The 18,645-nt window shown below is 34.0% G+C and overlaps 2 protein-coding genes across 2 annotated transcripts in view; one reads left to right on the forward strand and one right to left on the reverse strand.

Annotated features, from left to right (window-relative positions):
• The window catches only part of Sh3bgrl (SH3 domain binding glutamate rich protein like), an 87,006-nt gene extending 73,201 nt beyond the window's left edge, over positions 1-13,805 (reverse strand). The window contains exon 1 of the mRNA XM_015502135.2: positions 13,537-13,805. Within this exon, the coding sequence (XP_015357621.1) occupies positions 13,537-13,581 (45 nt within the window). The 5' untranslated portion in view covers positions 13,582-13,805. The remainder of the gene's footprint in view (positions 1-13,536) is intronic.
• The window catches only part of Hmgn5 (high mobility group nucleosome binding domain 5), a gene marked incomplete at its 3' end in the record, with an annotated part of 57,174 nt that continues 46,460 nt past the window's right edge, over positions 7,932-18,645 (forward strand). The window contains exon 1 of the mRNA XM_015502100.2: positions 7,932-8,130. The remainder of the gene's footprint in view (positions 8,131-18,645) is intronic.

The following is an 18,645-nucleotide window of genomic DNA, read 5'->3' on the forward strand; positions in this document are numbered from 1 at the left end:
AATAAAATCATGGCATTTGCAGGTCAATGGATGGAGTTAGAGAAGATAATGCTAAGTGAAGTTTGCCAATCCCCCCAAATCAAATGCCAAAAGTTTTATTTGATATAAGTAGGCTGATTAATAGTGGGATAGGGAGCTGGAGCATGGGAGGAATAGATGAACTCTAGATAGGGCAGAGGGATCAGAGGGGAAGGGAGGGGGCATGGGGTTATTAATGATGGTGGAAGCTGATGATCATTATTATCCAAAGTACAGGTAAGACGACACAAATTGGTGTGAATATACTTTGAATACAACCAGAGATATGAAAAATTATGCTCTATAAGTGTAATAAAAAATTTAATGCATACTGTTTTCATATATATATTTATTCATTTATTTGTATGTCGTGCTGAGGATCGAATTGCACATACTAGACAAGCGATATATTGCTGAGCCACAACCCCAGTCCCTTCATTGCTTATTTTATTTTTTATTTATATATGAAAACAGTATGCATTAAATTTTTTATTACACTTATAGAGCATAATTTTTCATATCTCTGGTTGTATTCAAAGTATATTCACACCAATTTGTGTCGTCTTACCTGTACTTTGGATAATAATGATCATCAGCTTCCACCATCATTAATAACCCCATGCCCCCTCCCTTCCCCTCTGATCCCTCTGCCCTATCTAGAGTTCATCTATTCCTCCCATGCTCCAGCTCCCTATCCCACTATTAATCAGCCTACTTATATCAAATAAAACTTTTGGCATTTGATTTGGGGGGATTGGCAAACTTCACTTAGCATTATCTTCTCTAACTCCATCCATTGACCTGCAAATGCCATGATTTTATTCTCTTTTATTGCTGAGTAATATTCCATTGTGTATGTATGCCACATTAGTTTTATCTATTCATCTATTGAAGGGCATCTAGGTTGGTTACACAGTTTAGCTATTGTGAATTGTGCTGCTATAAACATTGATGTGTCTGTGTCCCTGTAGTATGCTGTTTTTAGGTCCTTTGGGTATAGACCCAGGAGAGGGATAGCTGGGTCAAATGGTGGTTCCATTTCCAGATTTCCAAGGAATCTCCATACTGCTTTCCATATTGGCTGCACCAATTTGCAGTCCTACTAGCATATATGAGTGTACCTTTTTCCTACATCCTCTCCAACACTTATTGTTGTTTGTCTTCATAATAGCTGCCATTCTGACTAGAGTGAGATGAAATCTTAGAGTAGTTTTGATTTGCATTTCTCTAATTGCTAGTGATGATGAACATTTTTTCATGTATTTGTTGATTGATTGTACATCATCTTCTGAGAAGTGTCTCTTCAGGTCCTTGGTCCATTTATTGATTGGGTTATTTGTTTTTTTGGTGCTTAGCTTTTTGAGTTCTTTATATAACCTAGAGATTAGTGCTCTATCTGATGTGTGAGGGATAAAGATTTGTTCCCAAGATGTAGGCTCTCTATAGACCTTACAGATTGTTTCTTTTGCTGAGAAGAAACTTTTTACTTTGAGTCCATTCCATTTATTGATTCTTGATTTTAATGCTTGCGCCCAGGAGTCTTATTAAGGAAGTTGGGGCCTAATCCCACATGATGGAGATTAGGGCCTACTTTTTCTTCTATTAGACACAGGGTCTCTGGTTTTATTTGTAAGTCCTTGATCCATTTTGAGTTGAGTTTGGTGCATGGTGAGAGATAGAGGTTTAATTTCATTTTGTTGCATATTGGTGCACCATTTGTTGAAGAGGTTATTTTTCTCCACTATGTTTTTGGAGCCTTTGTCTAATATAAGATAACTGTAGTTATGTGGATCTGTCTCTGTGTCCACTATTCTGTACCATTGGTCTACATTTCTATTTTGGTGCTAATACCATGCTTTTTGTTACTATTGCTCTGTAGTATAGTTTTAAGGTCTAGAATGGTGATGCCACCTACTTCACTCTTCTTGCTAAAGATTGCTTTAGCTATTCTGGGTCTCTTATTTTTCTAGATGCATTTCATTACTTCTTTTTCTATTTCTATGAGGAATATTATTAGGATTTTGATTGGAATTGCATTAAATCTGTATAGTGTTTTTGGTAGTATCATCACTTTGACAATATTAATTCTGCCTATCCAAGAACAAGGTAGATCTTTCCATCTTCTAAAGTCTTCTTTAACTTCTTTCTGTAGTGTTCTTTTCCTCTTTCATTAAGTTGAATCTCAAGTACTTTGGGTTGTTTGAGGCTATTGTTAATGGGGTAGTATGTTCTAACACTTTAAATTGCCATTAGCAAGAGAGTTTTTCCAAATCATCTAGTCCACCACTTCCAGAGGCAGAAATTTCTCTGTTTAAACTTATGAGAAAATAAAAATTGTATTTATCTCACAATACAAAAAGACTACAAGATTACAATTAAGAAATGTTTAATGAAATATCTACAAAACATTACCATGTCAACTTCATAAGATACTAAATTTAGTATTCACAAACATTTCATTTAATTTTGAAAAAAATTTAGATTTAAAACTTTAAAACTTTTTTTCCACATCAGCAGTATTCCCAGGTATCCATAATGGCTGTAGAGAAATCACTGTTAAGCATTATTTAAGTGAATTGCTATGTCCAAATAATTTAAAATTGAAAAATGAAGTTATAAAAATGTTAATAATGTTAATAAATGTTAACAACTTACTATTTATATTTAAGTAAGATTGTGAGCATATTTGCATTTTCTTATGTTTATACACTATGGAGTGGTAATTCCAAACATGAATGCCTGGAGTCTTGATCCTCTTCAGAGCCTTGATTGTTGGATGAGCCACCAAAAATGTCAATGATTCCCTGGTTTCCACTTTTCTTCTTTCTCTGACAGACTGTAGATAAAGAATATAACACAAAACACATTAACATATAGGTATCTAAATTATACACACTTAAAATATACTGCATTTTGAAACCTTCCTTTTGTTCATCCCAAGGGTCAACAGAAAGGCATTATCTGTGATGGAGCTAGTGTAAACTAAATACCAGAAAGTCGTGCTTAAGAGTTCTCACCCTGTCTCTGTCACCTGCTGTATGGTAAAGTGCATCAGAAAGAAGCAACTTTAGGACTCTGTGCCAGAAGATATCTTACAAGTATGGTGTTCTGAGTTCTGATCATATCCAAAGCTCTGTGTTCATTGTTAAGGCCACTAGAGGGTACAATTCACCCATGGAAAATAAATGTGCTGGTGTTTGACAAAGCAAGACAGGAATTTTAACAGCTCTGTACAGAATACCAACAGAGGAATAAAATGTCATTTTGTATGTTATCCCTGATAAGTTCTAATATCTCAGGGAATAATGACTATTTATAAAATCTTCTGGTGCTTAGAGTAAGGGCCTTGACCCACTTTTCTTTCTTTAGGTATCACTGATTACAGAAAAATAGTGAGTAAATTCAGTTCTAGTTAGGAAAAGATGAAATGGGGCTATGGTGAAAGAAAATTTCTTGGGTATTATTTCTTTCCAACAAAGGTTTGTTTTGAGACCTCTTTCTCAAATGCATACACACACACATGATAAACCAAAAAGTACCTAAAAGGTCATTCCATCTAACCATTTAATTTTCCACAAAACCCTACCAATAATAACACCATCAAGTGGGCATCCAAAGATAAATACCAGGCTGGGGTTGTGGCTCAGTGGTACAGTGCTCACCTAGCACATGTGAGGCACTGGCTTCAATCCTTAGCACCACATAAAAATAAATAAATAAAACAAAGGTATTATGTCTATCTACAACTAAAAAATATTTTTAAAAAAGTTAACACCTGGGGCTGGGGCTGGGGCTCAGCGGTAATACACTTGCCTGGCATGTGTGAGCACTGGGTTTGATTCTCAGCACCGCATATAAATAAATAAAATAAAGATCTATCAACAACAACCAAAAAAATTTTTTTTAAAGTTAATACCTGAGAACACCTCCAGTTACACTGAACTCAACAATTTCTGAGGCATTCCCACTCCATTTTTAAAAATCAGATCTAAATATGTGAAAAGGCTTTCCTAAAGTTAAGCTGAGATCTATTTCCTTATGTCTTTTTGATACTAATAATTCCTAGTTATAACTTATCTCTGTATTTGTGTGGGAAAATTCTGGGCTCCAATTTAAAATTTCCAGCTTCTCTATTTTTCTGTGTTTATATCTAGAGATCTTTCTTCTAAATATGTTTCAGTTTTTACTTTTCTCTCTTCTACAAGGTTGTGGTCCCTAGAAATATAGTGTGACTAGCATCATGTATGGGATTCTCTCTCTAAGTCTTGTGCTTCTCTTTTAGCACCCCATTCAGTGTGGAATAGTATTTCTTTGTGATTTTATTTTATATTTCCCTAATCATTAAAAAGCTGTGCATATTTTCTTTTTTCCTTCAATCATATTTTTTTGTTTGTTTGTTTCAAGACAGAGTCTCACTAACTTGTGTAGGGCCTCACTAAATTGCTGAGGCTGGTCTTGAACTTATGATCCTCCTGTCTAATTATAAATTTTAAAAGTTTTATTGGCAAGTATTAGTTGAGCATATTAATGGTGTTCAGTGTGATATTCCAATACATGTATATAGCATACACTGATCAAATTCAAACATCATTTTCACACCCTTCCCCCAACAACTTTTCCAATTTCCAGTAATCCCCATTCTACTTATAAGTTGACTTTTTTAGCTTCTACATATGAAAGAAAATGTGGTACTATAATGATCAGTAGTATCATACATTTTTCTGCAAATGACAGGATTCCATTCTTATTTATAGTTGAAAAATACTCCACTGTGTATAAATACCACACATTCTTTATCCATTCATCCATTAATGGGCACCTAGTCTGATTCACATCTTAGCTATTGTGAATAGCTGCAGCAAAAAAACACGGGCATACAGATCTTTGGTATGCTGATTTCATTTCTTTGCATATAAACATACAAGTAGGATAAGTGGTATGTTCATTAGATTTTTGTCACTGTGTGACAAAATGCATGATAAAAACAACCTAAATGAGGTAAGATTTTATCTATTTTGGCTCAAGATTTCAGAGGTTTCAGTTCAGGTCAGCTGGTTCCATTGCCTGGGGTCTGAAATGAGGCAGTAGGTAATGGCAGAAAGGAATGGTGGAAGAAAGCTGCTCACTTCATCACTGAGAGGAAGGGAGAGTCCTGGGATAGAACATATACTTCTAGGCATGTCCCCCAGTCACCTACTTCTCACAACTAGACACCCACTTTTACAGTTTCCACTACCATAATGCCATTAATCCATTGATGAGGTCAGAACCCTCATGATCCAATCACTTCCTAAAAGCCCCACCTTTGAACATTGCTGCATTCAGGACCAACACTTCAACAAATGAGCCTATGGTGTATATTCCAAGTCCAAACCATAATAACTTATCATAAGTTAGATCTAGTTTTAGTTTTGACGAACCTCCATATACACTGTTCTCTCTAATAGCAGTAATAATTTATATTACCATCAGTAGTAAAGAAGAGTTCCTTTTTCTCCAAATCCTCATCAGAATTTTTAAAATAATAGCCATTCTTACTATAGTAAGATAGTATTGTGATTTGATTTGAATTATCCTGATGGATAATTATATTGAGATTTTTTTTCATATATTTGTTGGCTACTTGCATTTCTTCTTTTGAGAAATATCTATCCAGGTCATATGGCTTTTTTAAAAAAAATATTATTTTAGTTGTCAATGTACCTTTATTTTATTTATTTATATGTGGTGCTGAGAATCGAACCCATTGCCTCACACATTCTAGGCAAGCACTCTGCCACTGAGCCACAACCCCAGCCTCAACTGCCCATTTTTAATTGGATTACTTTATCATTGTTATTAATTTTTTTGAGTTATTTATATATTCTGGATATTATCCCACTGTCGGATGACCAGTTGACAGATATTTTTTTTTCCCTTTCCATAGGTTATCTCTTTATTCTGCTAATATTTTAGTTTGATGTAATCCCATTGGTCAACTTTTGTTTTCTGTGCTTTTGGCGGTCTTATAAAAAATCATGTCTGTACCAATATCACAAACTTTGTAACTAAAATAGCATGGTATTATAGTATAAACAGACACATAGACCAAATGACATAGGGCAGAGATCCCAGGAAAATACCCATGTATCTTTAGCAAACTGATATTCCTTCAATTTCTTTATTTTTCTTTCTGTCTCTCTATTTTTTTTTTTTTTGGTGCTGGGAATAGAACTCAGAACCTTACACCTTACACATGCTAGGCAAGTGCTCTACCACTAAGCCACATGTCTAGACCTAATTTTCAACAAAAGGACTGGAAACATGCATTTGAGAATGAATAGTCAATAAATGATGCCTAGAAAATTGTATATCTATATGGAGAAGATTGAAATGACTGCTATCTTTCACCAAGCACAAAAAAATCAACTTAAAATGGATCAAAAGCCCAAATGTAAAGCCTGATGTTCCAAAACTACTATAAGAAAGCATTGAGGGTATATTTCAAGCTATTAGTACATGCAATGTGCACCTTTTCACTCATATACACACATACATATTTTTGTTTGAATATTTTCTTTTTTAGAATATTGTCTCAGAACTCTTTGTATATTTTTCTATTTGTTGTCTTTCATTATTTCCATTCCTAATAGAGGCCTTTTCTCATTTATGTGCTTCAAGTAAGTTCTTCAAGCCTCAGATTGGTCCTCATACTTTTTTAATGACATCATTTTACAAATGCTGGTTCTTAATTTCAGAATAGTTAAATATATCAATCTTTTCCATTATGATTAGTTCCTTTTGTGAATTGTTTAAAATGTCTTTCCAGACTCTGAAGATATGAAGATATTTTATTTATATTCTTTCATAAAAGTTTTATTGTGGTACTTTTTATTTTGAGATCTGCAATCCATCTACAATTGATTTCTGTGTAAGATTTGAAATATGGGACAAATTCTGTTTTGTTTTGTCCTAGTAGATACTCCATTATTTTAGCACTAGTAATTGAAAGAAAAATCCATTTCTCACTACTTTGCAATACCCTCTCTGTCAAAATGAAGTGATTATACAAGCATAAGTCTCTTTCTGGCTTCTGCTCTGTTCTATTTGTCTACATATCTACTTTTCTGCCATTGCCACACTATTGTAATTACCACAAATTTAAATATCTTGAAATCTGTTACAGAAAATTCCAATACTTTGTTATTTTTCATAAAGTGTCATGACTGTTCCTACTCTTTGTAGTTCCTTTAAAAAAGTTAGTATGTGGGCTGAGGTTGTGGCTCAGTGGTGGAGAGCTTGCCTAGCACGTGTGAGTCCCTGGGTTAAATCCTAAGCACCACATAAAAATAAATAAATAAATAAAGTTTTTTTTTTAAGTTAGTATATAAAACTTCAATATACAAATATTATTAATTTTTAGAGTGACCTTGTATCAGCGATTTTCTAAACTCTTGTTAATACTAATAATTTATTATATATTCTTTAGTATTGTATTTTCTATTTACAGTTACATTTCTCACAAAAAATGGCAGTTCTGTTTTTTTTCATTTTGAACATCATACCTTTTATTTATTTTAATTTCTTTGTTATAGTAACCCCTGCAGAACAATTATTCCTCTTACTATTGTTGTGTACAAACAACTCCAAAGCTTAGTGGAATGAAATAACAATATTATTGTGTTTCAGATTATGTGATTAAGTAATTCAGCCAGGGCACAATGGTAACCATTTGACTTGTCTCTACTGTAAGTAGGACCTCAGCTGGAAAACCTTCAAAGCCTAATAGCTGGAGGTTGAAACCTTCTGTAGGCTCATTTATTCATGTTTCTGGTGCCTGTGCTGAGATGTTTTAAACAGTAAGCTCAGCTGTAAATGTTGACTGGAGTGCCCACATGTAGTCTTATTATGTCACTTAGGCTTTCTTATGACATGATAGCCTCTGATATCTTTTCTTCTCATATTTCAGCTCAGAGCCCAGCACACAAGACAGAAACTGTTTTTATGACTCTACCTCAGTAATATCATAACATCACTTCTCCAAAGAGCTATACTGAAGAAACAAGGGAAACAAGACTTAAAGATACCACAAAGTTACTTTTAAGATGATGTAGGATTGCTTCAAAGGCAAAGGTAATTTATTATTGAAATAAGATAACATCATTTGGAGTCTCATTTTGAGTACAGTAGTTACATCTCGATTCAGTCACTCAATCCAAAATAATCTTATTTCACTTAGCATGATAATCTCATGAGATTATCCCTTATATATCATCCCTTGTATAAGTCCCTTATATATTAATATGAAATTTGAGAGATTATCATGCTAAGTGATATAAGCCAATCCCAAAAAACCAAAGGTCAACTGTTCTCTCTGATATGTGGATTCTAACACACAACAAGGGTGTGGGGAGAGGAGGAACAGAAATTCAGTGGATTAATCTGATTCAAGTATATGATATGTCAAGATCATTGCACTGTCATGTGTAACTAATTAAAACAAAGAAAAAAAAGAAATTCAGTGGATTAGACAAAGGGGAATTAAGGGAAGGGAGAAGGAAAAGAATAAGAAAGTGCAATGAATGTGACATAACTTTCTTATGTATATATATATAAATGCACCACAGTGAATCTCAATATTGTGTACATCCACAGGACTGGGATCCTAATTCAAATAAGATGTATTCCATGTTTGTAAAATATATCAAAATAGAATCTACAATCATGTATAAACTACAAAGAACAAATTAAAAAAGAAAAAACTTAAAAGGAAAAAACGTTTTTTAAAAAGAAGTTAATTTCCTACTATCCTAATATTATTTTATCTTATAGATTTTATATAGTATAAAATAATTATAGGCAGGGGTGTGATACACAAATATAATCCCAGAGGCTCAGGATGCTGAGACAGAAGGATCAGAAGTTCAAAGCCAACCTCAGCAACTTAGAGAGGCCCTAAGGACTTAGTTAGACCCAGTTTCAAACTAAAAATAGTATAAAAAAGGCTGGGGTTAAGCACCTCTGGGTCCAATCCATGATACCAAAAAAAAAAAAAACCCAAAATAATAATAATAATTACAGGTTTGATCTACTTGTGTATATTTTGTGTAAATTACATATCGCCTACATGTCCATTCATTTCAAAGGATCATGCTCTTCAAAATACATGAGTCATGCAGATATCACAGTTCTTGGCTAATTTTGATATTTATATTAGAAAAATGTTGTTAAGTTTACTGTGTAACATTAAATATAAGATAGTCTCCTTTAGACATCCTATTTAAAGGAGAAAAGATGTGAATGAAAATAGTTAAAAAACAGCTAAGATATGGTTGGGCTAGGTGGCTTATGCCTGTAATCCCAGCAGTTTGAGAGACTGAGATAGGAAGAACACCAGTTTGAGGCCAGCATCAGCAACTTAGCAAGACCTCATTTCAAATTTAAAAAATTAAAAAGTGATGAGGATTTAGCTCAGTGGTACAGTGCCCCTAGGTACAATCTCCAGTATAGAAAACAACAAAACTAAAACAGCCCAAATATACATATTACCATCAGAGGAGCACAAATAGTATTATTGCTTACTAATTAGAAAAAAGGAGATAGAGACCGTAGAAAGCTAATGTCAATGTGCTGAAAGAGACAGTTAATCAACATAGAGTCTAAAGCCAACACAAAAGTCCCTTATATATTAATATGAAATAAAGAGGTGGTGAGGTTTTAGCTCACTGGTAGAGCACTTGCCTAGTGTATATGAGGCACTGAGTCTGATCCTCAGTACCACATAAAAATAAATAAGTAAAGGTATTGCATCCATCTACAATTAAAAATATTTTTTCAAACAATTAAGTCATTTTCAAGGGTGGGGCTAGGGCTCCGTAGTAGAGTGCTTGCCTAGCATGTGTGAGGAACTGAGTTCGATTCTCAACACAACATATAAATAAATGAAGGCCCATCAACAACTAATAAAATATTTTAAAAAAAGAAAAGACATTTTCAGATAAACAACACAGAATTTTTCACTATAAGTCCCACACGAATTGAAATACTAAAGGAGGCATTTCATGGAAAATAAAGATTATAAATGAAAACTGAGATGCAGCAAGTACTGAAGAGCCAACAGAATTACAAATATTTCAATAAATCTGAAGTGAAGAATGACTTTGTAAAACAATGATAATATCTTGCAGCTTTAAATATGTATACAACTAACAGAATTGAGAAAAATTATAAGTTATATGTGTAATTACAAACCTTCCCATGAAGTAAACAATAGACACAGATTATTTCTTTGGAAAATTCTACAAAATGTTTATGGAATAAATAATACCAATTTTGCCCATATTCTTTCAGATAATAGAAGAAGAGAGATAGTTCTCAATCACTTCAAAATCAGCTTAGGATTAATTCTAAAGTTTAATGAATATATTACAAGAAAAGGAATCCAGGACAGTGGTACTCTTGAAAAACAGAAGCAAAGTTGCTAAACAAAATACTATCAAACCAAATTCAGTAATGTGTGAAGGGTAATTCTTTCTGAGCAAGTTTGGTTATTATAAACGTTAAGCTGAGCACTGTGCACCAGTTACTAATCCCAGAGGAGGACTCTAATAATTTATGCCCACTTTATCTTTATTTTGAAGTCAACAAGGAAAATTCAATGCAGTCAAGCACTGGATAAAATATATCCAGTGTCTATATAGAAGAAACAAAGATCAGCTTCAATGTGTGTTTGTTCCCCCCATGGCTAGCAGATCCTCCCCAGCCTAAATAGGATAGTTGGTTAAGTACATACTTTTGTGCCTCAGAGGAAGAAGGACAACCCAGGAGTCTGAATTACCATACTGAAAGCTGGAGGCATGCCTGAAGACCATTGATACATATATTTAGCAGAACAAAGGAACATTCATTGAGTATGAGACAGGGAAACATTGCCATACCAGGCAATAAACTTGACATAGGCCATGTGGTCACTTTATCTCTAAGTAATGAAATACTTTCTCCTCAAGATCCATATTTTTTAATTATTTGTTCTTTTAATTATATATAACAAGAGAATTTATTTTGAAATATTATAAAAGCCTGGAGTGTAACTTCCTATTCTTGTGGTTGTACATGATATGGAGTTACACTGGTCATGTATTCATATATGAACATAGGATAAAATAATGTCTGATTCATTCTACTGTCAGGACTCATTTTTATTAACTGAATGGGGGGGGGGTAAAAAGATTGCAGAAAAGTGATTGTCTTTTCCAAAACTAATAATTCATGGTTGGTTCACTATTTAAAAGTATCCTTGTCTCATTAACCAAAGGAAGGAGAAAAATCATATGATCATCTCAATAGGAGAAATATAATTTGATAAATCCAACAACCCTTCAACATTAAAAAATAGCAAGCTAGAAATAAAATAGACCTTCTTTAATATGATCAAAGATGTGTACAAAGACCTAAAGTGAAAACAATACTGAAGTTTTTTTGTTGTTTCTGAGAATAGAACATGAATACCTACTATTACCTCTTCTATTTAATATTGTGCTAGCTATTCCAAACAGTACAAGAATATTAACATAAAAGAAAGTAAAAAGGCATAGTGATTGGAAGGGAAGAAATTTCATTGTAAATAATATTTATTTACATACAAATACAAAAATCTCTAGGTAAACTATTTTAAATAATATTTTAATATTATTTTTTAAAATATTATTTAAATAATAAATTTAATAACAACTGTAAACAGTACCATTGTATTGTTAAATTTATTATTTAAAATAGTTAAAAGGTTCTCCAACACATAATGGATATAGAAAATATTTTAAAAACTTAATCATATTTAAAATAACATAAAAACCATATTGAAGGAGAAGAACAAAGCTGGCAGACTAACACTACACAATTCCAAGACTTATGATAAACTACAGTAATAAATACAGTGTGATATTTGTGAAAGAGTAGACTACTAGATTAATGGAACAGAATAGAGACCATAGAAATATACCCAAATAAGTACCATCAACTGTGTCAAAGGAGCAAGGTCAATACAATGGAGAAGACTGTCTTTTCTACAAAATGTGCTGGAACAATTAGACTTCCACATTAAAAAAAAATCTAGACACAGATGCTATACCCCTCACAAAAATTAACTTAAAATGGATCACAAACCAAGATGCAAAACACAAAAGTACAAAACTGCTAAATGATAAGAGAAAGTCAAGAACACCTCATATTTGGTGATAACTTTTTATATACACCACCAAAGGCACAATCCATGTAAGAAAAAATTGATATTCTGGGCATCATTTAAAAAAATACTGTTAAGGGACAAAAAAGAATCCACAGACTGGGAGAAATATTTGCAATAAACATCCTATAAAGGACTGTTATTTACACAAAATATAAAAAACAACTCTTAAAATTTAACAATAAAACACAATTCATTTTAAAAATTGCCCAAATATCTTAACAGACCCCTCACCAAAAAATATATAGAGATAGCAAATAAGCATATGAAAAGATGTCCCAGGACATATGTCATCAGATGCAAATAAAAACAATGAGACATTACCACACACCTATTAGAATGACCAAATCCAATACCAATTACTGGTGAGGATGAGGAAAAACAGGAACTGTCATTCATTGTGTGTGGGAGTAAAAAATGAAAGGTACAGTTACTTTGGAAAACAGTGGACATTTTCTTAAAAATAAGACACACTCAACATATGATCCAGCAATCATGCTCCTTGCAATTTACCTAAACTTATATCCACAGAAACCTGTACATGGATGTTTATAGAAGTTTTAGTCATAGTTTCCAGCACTTAAAAGCTACCAAGATGTCTTTCAGTATGTCAGTGGATAAACTACAGTGTATCTGGAAGTAGAATATTACTAGCACTGAAGAGAAATGAGGAATTGAGCCTTGAAAAAACATGGAAGAAACTTAAATTCATGATATGAAGTAAAAGAAGCCAGTATGAAAAAGGTACATACTGCATGATGACAACTATAACATTTGGGAAAAGGCAAAACTATGTTTATGGTCAGTGGCTTCCAAGGATTAGAGGGGAGGGGAGGATGAATGGGAGGAACAAAAAGAACTTTTAGAGCGGCAAAACTACTATGGCTTATACTATTATGGTAGACATATATAATTATAAATCTGTTCAAACCCAAGGAGGTACAACACTAATAGAGAACCCTAGTGAAAAGTGTATACTTTGGATGATAACATATCAATGTAGATTCATCAATTTTAACAAATGTGCTTTTCTGGTGTGTGCTGATAATAATGAGAAGATATATATNTTTTTTTTCAGAGGAGAAATGTAGCCCCAACGCAAACAAAGCTGAACTCCACGGAAAAATGAAGTCGATGCAACAAAGGAAGAAATGGAAGAAGGGGGGGGGGGAGATGGGGGATGCGTGTGTCTTCCAAAGGAGAAGCTGCCTGAAGAACTTCTGCAATTTAACGGTTCTGGGGCAGAAGAGGTCTAGTGTGTAAGAAAACAAAAAAGGTGGGTTCCCCACTCTCCTTACCGCCGTAGAGCCAGAAGAAGATGCAATGTATACACGAATCACCATCCTGGGAACAGCGGCTGGCGGTTGTTTGGGTCCTGGAATGAGCCGCGGAGCAGCTGCAGCAAAGGCTGAAATCCAGCTAGGGGCCAAACAGAGGTTGAAAGAAGAGGGTGGGGGAAGGTGGAAGGGGAATTCGACAGAGCCCCGCCTCCACCCTTAGCTGCTTTCAATGGGCTCAGAGCACTGCAGTCCCAGCCCCAAACCCCGGAAGGCACGCCGTTCGCCTCATTTCTAATTTTTTTTTTTTTAAATAGGGAATCTCGAATAGCACCGCGAGATCTGTCGAAACCATTGTTGCTGGGGTTTTTGTTTGTTTGTTTGTTTGTTTTTTGGTTTTTTACTATTCCCTCTCCGCAAAGAGGGGAGAAGAAAGAGAAAAAAAAAAAAAAAGGAACAGAAAAAGGGATCACTTGAATTGAATTCCATGAAAATGAAGGACCTTTTCCTGTGAAGACGAAAAGTTTTACGCGTAACTTCCTGCTCAGAAATGTACGCAAATCAGAAGGTAGATCTTCCTTAAGAAAGTAAGCTGTGTTGAATCCAAACACTAGTAAGAAAATCCATGCTCTCAAAGGTTTGCTCATTTTAAAACTTCTATCATGTAGTGATTTGTTTTTGTTGTTAGCTGGTTGCAGGTATTGGGCACTGAAGTACTTGGACGATGTCCACAGAGGGTTAAAGAGAAGTTTCAGTTTTCTTAAGCCCCTGAAAAGCAGGATTGGTTTCCTTTTTCAGTTTTGTGTTTTGTAAAAAATAGGGGATCTTGTGGGAATTTGCAGGAGGCTTGATTGGCAAACCCCAAAACAAAGGAGTAAATGGCAAAATGGAAAAAAAAAAAAACAGAAAGAAAGAAAATAAGGTGTAAGAAAGTGTTTTGTTTTACTTTTCAATTGACTAATGAAAAAGAATTTGAAGCATATATTGCTGGAGATGCTGAAATGGTGAAGAGAGATGATTATTTGTATCTCTAGGGAAATAAGCAAACAATTGCTAACATCCAAGGAGGATGGTAAAAAATGTAGTTTTGAATTCCCAGATTATATCTAATGAAGAAAGAAATGTGCAAGATGAATTACAGTGGAGAGAGGAAATCAGTCACCTCTCCTAATTTTTTTTTTTACTTTTTCTTCGCAATTTTTTCTTCCTGTCCCTTCTAGTGGTATACCACCTTTTCCCAGGCTCAAAAATTGCAGTAGCTCTGGGGACAGAACTCAGTTGGTACAGTGCATTTCGCATGCACAAGGCCCTTGGTTCAATCCCCAGCTCAAAAAAAAAAAAAAAAAAAAGAGAGAGAGAGAGAAAAGAAAAGAAAAAAATTGTAGTCGCTTCTTAGCTTCTTAACTGTTCCCTTCCACCGGTTCTTCCTTCTCCATACTACTTAAAATATTAATTCCACATTAATGTTTACATATGGTCCATATCAAAACCTTGAGAGATAGGTACTATTTAATTAATTTTAGAGTTAAGAAACTGAAACTCAGGAAAACAAGTTACTTTTCCAGAGTCATATATCTGGCAACTCCAACTCATTGTCACACACTGCCTGGAACAGGAAAAGTATTCAAAACATTTTAGCAGATTTTCTTCCTAAAATACAACTTTTATATATCTCAGAAAACAATGTACGTTGGATTACTTAATATTGTTCTCCAGTGAATAACAAAACCTAAATTGTATTTCTAGAGAGCTCCTATCATAATCTGACACTACACTATTCACAAAACCTTACCCACTGCTCACACAAATCTTTCTTATATAATCATTGTTGACCTTTTACTATAATCATCTTTCTCATTTTCACTTTCATGCACTTGCTGTCTATCCTTTTCTTTATCTCCTTCATCTTCTCATACCCTCATAACCTTTTCTGATCTCTCCACCTATCCACCTCAATCTTTATTAGACATAATTCAAAATCTTTATAATCAGACAAGTCAGGGTACTATAATCACCCTCCTCATTGCTTCCTTCTGGTTTTAAATTGGCAAAATAGACATAATTTGTCTGATGCTACCACATTACAACCTGACTCCCTTCAGTGGACCACATGTGCTCTCTTTGGACCTGTAGTCTCTTTTAAAGATGAAAAAATAGAGAAAGAAAGAAAATTCCTTCTATTAATTCTACAAACTACAACATGAAATTATCCTCAGAGAATTGAATGGCAGAATTAGCAGGGAGTCTGGTGGGCCATGCCTAGGTCATTGAGGAATGGGAAGATGATTTCTGAATTTTTCTTTCCTTTCCTTTTATTTATTTATTTTTCCATGGGGGATTGAACCCAGGGACACTCAACCACTGAGCCACATCCCAAGCGATTTTTATTTTTTTATTTTGTGACAGGGTCTTGCTAAGTTGCTTAGGGCCTCACTAAGTTGCTCAGGGTGACTTTGAACTTGTAATCCTCCTGACTCAGCCTCCCAAATTGCTGAGATTACAGGCATGCACCACCATGCCTGGCATGAATTTATTTCTTTTAAATAAAGATGTATTAATCTAAGTGAATAGTCCCCAATAAATTGATTTATAAATAAAGTTTGATGGTCCTTGTTAATAGGACTTGGAATGCAGTTTGTTCAAAGGAACTTTACCAATATGTCTATCCTAGATGTTGACATTATGCAACAGTGGTCCACTTCACCTTATCAATATACCCATCATTACTTACTTTTTAAAAAATATTTATTTTCTAGTTGTATGTGGACACAATATATATATATATNATTTTTTTTTAAAAAAAGGACAAAGATTACTTAAATTTATGACCTTTGTAAAGTCATTTTATATGTTAAAACAACTAGGTTATAAATGCATATGGTGTTATTGACTTCCTTATTCCCCCCACCTCACTCTCAAATACAGATTATAGTTTGAGAACACATTTGCATATTTAAGTATCATTCCAAGGTAAATGGCAGTTGTATTTCCATTACCTGAAGACATTTAATGTCTTGGTCTGACTAGAGTACATAATTAAGTTCCAGATTTAAAAGAACTCTTGGTGGATAACAAAGTAGAACTAAAAGCAAACAGATGGTCAGATAGTTACTATCAGATTCTCTCTTAAATCTCTCTTAAATCAGTAAGAAATGGAATACATAATTCACCTATCATAATTCAATTAAAGCAGAAAATATTCCTACAAAGATACATAGCTGATTGTGTAATACATTTTTTTTAGAAAAGATGTTAGAGATTAGCCACAAAGGATTAGAACTTTCAATCTCATTGTGTCAGAGCTTTATTTTTCCCCAGGCCAATCTAGGGGGAGGGTTCACCCTAAGGTTTATTGATCACAACCCTTTGTCAACAAAGTAACTAATATTTTGCTAGAGATTAATCTACTTTACCCTTTTCTCCTACAGATTAGGAATATTTTACTATACTTCTACAATACATTTTTCCCTAGAGCCATTTGACTTTTAAACATTTTTTTTCAATGCCCAATAATCACTATCATTGATACCAGTGTTTTCCAAGCGTCTTTAAATTGGGTTACATTATTCAAGTGGTTCTGCCATTGTTAATATGAAATATAGGAATTCAACCATCAACAATGGGCACCAAACTGAAGGTACTGATCTTCAGTCTGATTTGTCACATGCAAGCTATCATTCTCCACTATCTGAGGCATGCAAAAACTATGTCTATTCATTTGGTAAAACATTTCTTATTTTGGTCTTCTTAGTAATTTATGAATACCTTTACATAGCATTCAAACAAAGCTTTGCAGCTATGACAAAAACCAAAGCACACGCAAATAAATCACTGTTCAATTTATAAAAACAGAGACAGAACAACAAAACATTATGTCCCCTAAGACACAATTTCTTGAGAATCACATAATGAAAAACTATGACTTCCTGTTCTATATCCATATTACTCAAATGAAGAAAATGATGACTAGTGACTCACGATTCTATGATTAAGTGTGTTCATTTTTAGTCACTTTTTTATAATTTGTGCATCATAGAAGAAAATTATTTGTGTTTAATGTGACATGGACTATCAAGCTACAGCTAGATTTTGTTTTATCAGTTACAAAATAGATCATTTTATAACCTACTCCATAAATATAATCCTCTGAAATGATCTATCTACCACAATCTTAAAATTTCCATACCAAGTCATACATAGAAAGCATAGACATAAGTTAGAGATCATTATGCATCTAGGTGAAAGAAGGATGGGAGAAAAAAACTCCAAGGCCAATAAAATTCTTCAATACATCATCACTCCAGTAATCCTAACCAAAGGTCAGTGTTGGGTTTTGCTAAAAGTTACCACAGTTTATTAAGTTACATAGGCATTGGGCTTTCTATTCCTTTCCCCTTAAAGTATAAATTTACAAGGCATTAAAAATCTCAAAATTACAGGGGCTGTGGCTGTGGCTCAGTGGTAGAGCTCTTGCCTTGCACATGTGAGGCACTGGGGTCAATCCTCGGTACCACATAAAAATAAATGAATAAAGATATTGAAAAATATATATTATTTTTAAAAAATCGCAAAATACAAATTGGGATATATCCTACTACTGTGTACAGTCAAATACAAACATGAACAATTTGGAACAGGCAGAAATCACTTCACATGGACAGACAACTTGGGAACTACACTCCTGCTAAATGGTTCCCATCAAGACAAACACCATTAAGACTTGAATTTTCACATCTAAAATTATAAAATACCAGTTTAGGTTTTCCAAAGAATTCATGTCTTTTCTATCTTCCTGGCTTTGAGTGAACAGCTGTTTACCCCCACCCCCACCCTCACTTACTTGCATTCACCTTTAGACACACTATCCCTCCTGTATACTAGCTCCCCATTTTACCATTTCCCTGTATGAATAGGCCTACACCACCCTTCTCCCTATAGGCTTATTCCTTCCCCTACCTCTTATCTCATGCTCACATTTATCTCCTCATGCCTACTACCTGCCACATATTTATGATGTGTAAGCACATGCTCTTTGGATTCAAACAGCTTGCATTTTAATCAATCTTTGTGACTTATAAGCTGTATGATGTTGAGAAAGTTGTTTAAACTCTCTGAAGCTGCATTTCCTTC

The sequence above is a fragment of the Marmota marmota genome, unplaced genomic scaffold (assembly GCF_001458135.2).
Source record: "Marmota marmota marmota unplaced genomic scaffold, marMar, whole genome shotgun sequence".
Lineage (NCBI taxonomy): Eukaryota > Metazoa > Chordata > Mammalia > Rodentia > Sciuridae > Marmota > Marmota marmota.